Here is a 3,619-nt window from a genome sequence, read left to right on the forward strand (position 1 = left end):
GCGCTCCCACCGGCTCTGCCTGTTCCCTGTCCCTGTCCCGGTGGCAGGGCCGGGTCCTGCTGCAGGGATGCGTGGCTGGAAAACGGCCACCTGGTCCCGTTGCCTTATCGGCAGCGCCGGGCAGCCAGTAGCGGAGGGACACGAGCCCCAGGGCACCGGCACGACCCGCCCCGGGCCCTTATCTGTGCCCTCCCCTCCCCGGGCACCAGCTTTGGTGAGGGCACCATGCGGGGCTGCGGGGCCCGGCTGGTTTGGCTGCTGGTGCTGGGGCTGGCCTGGCTGGGATCAGTGTTGGGGGACGAGGAGAAGGATGGGGAGGTGGTGGCGGAGGAGGAGGATGAAATACTCTCAGATGAGCTCGGGGAGGAGGATGGTGTCCTGGTGCTGCACGAACACAACTTCGCCCGTGCCCTGAGTGAGCACCAGCTGCTGCTGGTGGAGTTCTGTAAGTGCCCCACTGTGGGCAGGGGTATGGGCAGAACCAGACATGGATGTGAGTGCAGAAAGGGACACAGGATGGGGATGTGGGCAGGGGCACAAGGCATGGATGTGACAGGACAGGATATGGGGCACGGCATGGGGACAGGCACACAGAGCAGTGACACAGGCAGAGGCATGGGGCAGGGCAAGTGTAATGGGAATGGGACACAGGGCACAGGCACATGGTTGGGGTGTAGGACATGTGCCCTGGAGCAGGGGACACTGGCAGGGGCACAGGCTAGAGCCCAATGTGCTCACACAGCCTTTACATGCCCTGGCAGCCTGCCGAGCCTGCCCTGGGGACCAACCGCCAGCCCTTGCCCACAGACGCGCCCTGGTGCGGGCACTGCCGGCGGCTGGCCCCTGCCTACGCGGAGGCAGCCGCAGCGCTGAGGAACGAGTCCAGCCCAGCATGGCTGGGCAAGGTGGATGCCACGGCACAGACAGCCCTGGCCGAGGAGTTTGGCATCACCTCCTACCCCACACTCAAGCTCTTCCGTGACGGCAACCGCACCCACCCCATCGACTACACTGGTAGGGCTGCGGCACGGCGCGGTGGCAGCAGCACCGTTGTGAGGGATGCTGTGATGGGTGCTGGGATGGGATGGGGTGCAAGGATGGGTGGCAGCGGGTGATGGTGAGACGGGTGTCAGTGTCCTGATGGGGGCTGCAGGGTGGTGATGGTGAGCAGGTGATGGCGTGGGGTGATGGCAGGTGGGTGGCTGGGGACTGATGGCACGGCATGGGGGCAGCCCGGTGAGGGTGGCCGAGGTGACGGCCCCCATGGCAGGCCGCATGGACATGAAGGGCATCGTGCGCTGGATGCAGCGTCGGGCCGGCCCCAGCACCACGCTGCTGCAGGACACCAGCACCGCCAGCACCTTCATCAGCTCCCAGGACCTGGTGGTCGTCGGCTTCTTCAAGGTGGGCTGGGGTGGGTGAGGGCCGAACCGGGGCTGTGCCCGTGGCCATGGCTGCTCACGGGTGGCTGCACAGGACCTGGGGGGCGAGGCGGCTCAGGTGTTCTATGAGGTGGCGATGGAGATGGTGGATGTGCCATTTGGTGTGGTTGAGGCGACAGAGCTCTTCCAGGCGTATGGACTGTCGGCCGACACCATCTGCCTCTTCAAGAAGGTGAGGAGGGAGTGCAGGGGCTGTGGGCACATCCTGCCCACCGCAGCCCTCACCGCGCTCTGCCCCGTCAGTTCGACGAGGGACGGACGGACTTCCCCGTGGACCCAGCAGAGGGGCTGGATGCGGCTGAGCTCACCCAGCTGCTCCGTGCCCACAGCCTGGAGCTGGTGATGGAGTTCACCAGTGAGGTACAGCCCATCCCTGCACCCATCCCTGCTGGAGCCAGGGCCCTGCCCTCACTCTCCTTGTACTCCATAGACCTCCGACCAGATCTTCAGTGCCAAGATCCCGCACCACATGCTGCTCTTCCTCAACAAGTCATCGTCGGCACAGCTGGCACTGCGGGATGGCTTCCAGGCAGCTGCTGGTGCCTTCCGGGGCGAGGTGAGCAGGTCCCATGGTGGGGACCCACAGCCGTGGGTGACGCCAGCCTCATGTCACCCACCCATCTCCCAGGTGCTGTTCGTGGTGGTGGATGTGGCCGGGTACGGTGCCAATGTCCTGACCTTCTTTGGCATGACGCCCGCTGATGCCCCCACCCTGCGCCTGGTCAAGATGAAGAACAACCGCAAGTACCGCATGGAGCAGGATTCCTTCTCGGACGCGGCCATAAGCACCTTCATCCAGGCTGTGCTGGACGGCAAAGTGAAGGTGAGGGGAGCGGCACTGCGCCAGCCAGCACCAGGGGTGCTGGTCGCTCCAACGCCTGATGGCGGCAGCTGTGTGGTGAGCACAACTTGTGTTGCCAGGCCTGAGGATCCGGGGGGTGTTATGGGGAAGGAGGCAGGGGATCATTGATGTGGACACACACAGAGCTGGGATGGTGGCAGAGGGGAAGCAGTGGTCGGATGCACAGGAACATCCCTGCCTGCCCGTGGGGCCCTGGCACCGCTCAGCCGAGGCTGTGGCTGTCCCGACTGTCCCCACAGCCCCACTTGCTGAGCGCGGAGCCGCCCGAGGACTGGGACACCCGGGCTGTTAAGGTGCTTGTGGGTCAGACCTTCGAGCAGGTGGCGTTTGATGAGACCAAGAACGTCTTTGTCAAGTTCTGTAAGTGCCGGGACCCCCACAAGCCCCTGGGCTCAGCCCCCCTGCCGCAGCCCCAGCCCCACCTCAGCCCCCTCAGCCTGACCCCCGCAGAGCCGTGTCCCTGGCTGGTCCCTGGCACTGCACCTGCCCCACAGATGCGCCGTGGTGCTCCCACTGCCAGGCGATGGCGGCCGCCTGGGAGGAGCTGGGGGAGCGCTACAAGGACCATGAGGACATCGTCATCGCTGAGTTGGATGCCACGGCCAACGAGATGGAGAACGTCACCATCACCAGCTTCCCCACCCTCCACTACTTCCCCGCCGGGCCGGGCAGGAAGGTGGGTGAGGGCACCCGAGGGTGCTGTGCCAGAACCCAGGTAATGGGGTCACTCATCTATATCCATCTCTCCACCCCGCGGCTGCAGATGGTTGAGTTCAAGGGCTCCCGCGATGTGGAGACCTTCTCCAAGTTCCTGGAAAACGGGGGAATGCTGCCCGAGGAATCACCTGAGGTGAGCAGGGTCTTCCCAGCCCCCTGGGGTGCTCCCAGCCTCTGCGGGGGGGGACGACAGATCCTGTGGGATGGGGATGGGGACAGGCAGGGCCCGTGTCTGTCCGTGGCTCACCTCTGCCTTCTCCAGGTGCCCAAGACCCCCGAGAACAGCACAGGCAGCAAGGAGCAGAGCGCATCCCGGGATGAGCTGTGAGCCCTGTCCCACTCCAGTGCGTGCTATAAACGACCTGGAAACCATGAGGGCTCTGGTCTGTGTCTGCAGCTCCACAGCACCGTGGGAGCAAGTCCTGGGGAGTGCCCACGTGTCCTGGGGACAGGGCAGGGCTGACGATGGGCAGAGGAGGGTGCAGCAAGGGGTCCTCTGCCACCCCAGGGTGCTGAGCCGGCACGGCCCCATGTGTGCTGCAGCACTTGTCCTGGCAGCCCTATGATGGCACAGGGTGTCCAGGGCTGCAGGAAACAC

At 65.2% G+C, this 3,619-nt stretch overlaps 1 protein-coding gene across 1 annotated transcript; it reads left to right on the forward strand.

Moving 5' to 3' along the window:
• Positions 1–225: 225 nt before the first annotated feature.
• Positions 226–3,349, forward strand: PDIA2 (protein disulfide isomerase family A member 2; the record flags this gene model as incomplete). Its single annotated transcript, XM_080618147.1, has 11 exons — positions 226–445; positions 808–1,014; positions 1,271–1,404; positions 1,477–1,614; positions 1,686–1,802; positions 1,873–1,998; positions 2,071–2,265; positions 2,544–2,664; positions 2,799–2,980; positions 3,068–3,154; positions 3,284–3,349. The coding sequence occupies 11 exons, from the start codon at positions 226–228 to the stop codon at positions 3,347–3,349; spliced, it is 1,593 nt and encodes a 530-aa protein (XP_080474273.1).
• Between the last annotated feature and the right edge of the window lie 270 nt (positions 3,350–3,619).

Source organism: Psittacula echo (genome assembly GCF_963264785.1).
Source record: "Psittacula echo genome assembly, chromosome: 5".
Lineage (NCBI taxonomy): Eukaryota > Metazoa > Chordata > Aves > Psittaciformes > Psittacidae > Psittacula > Psittacula echo.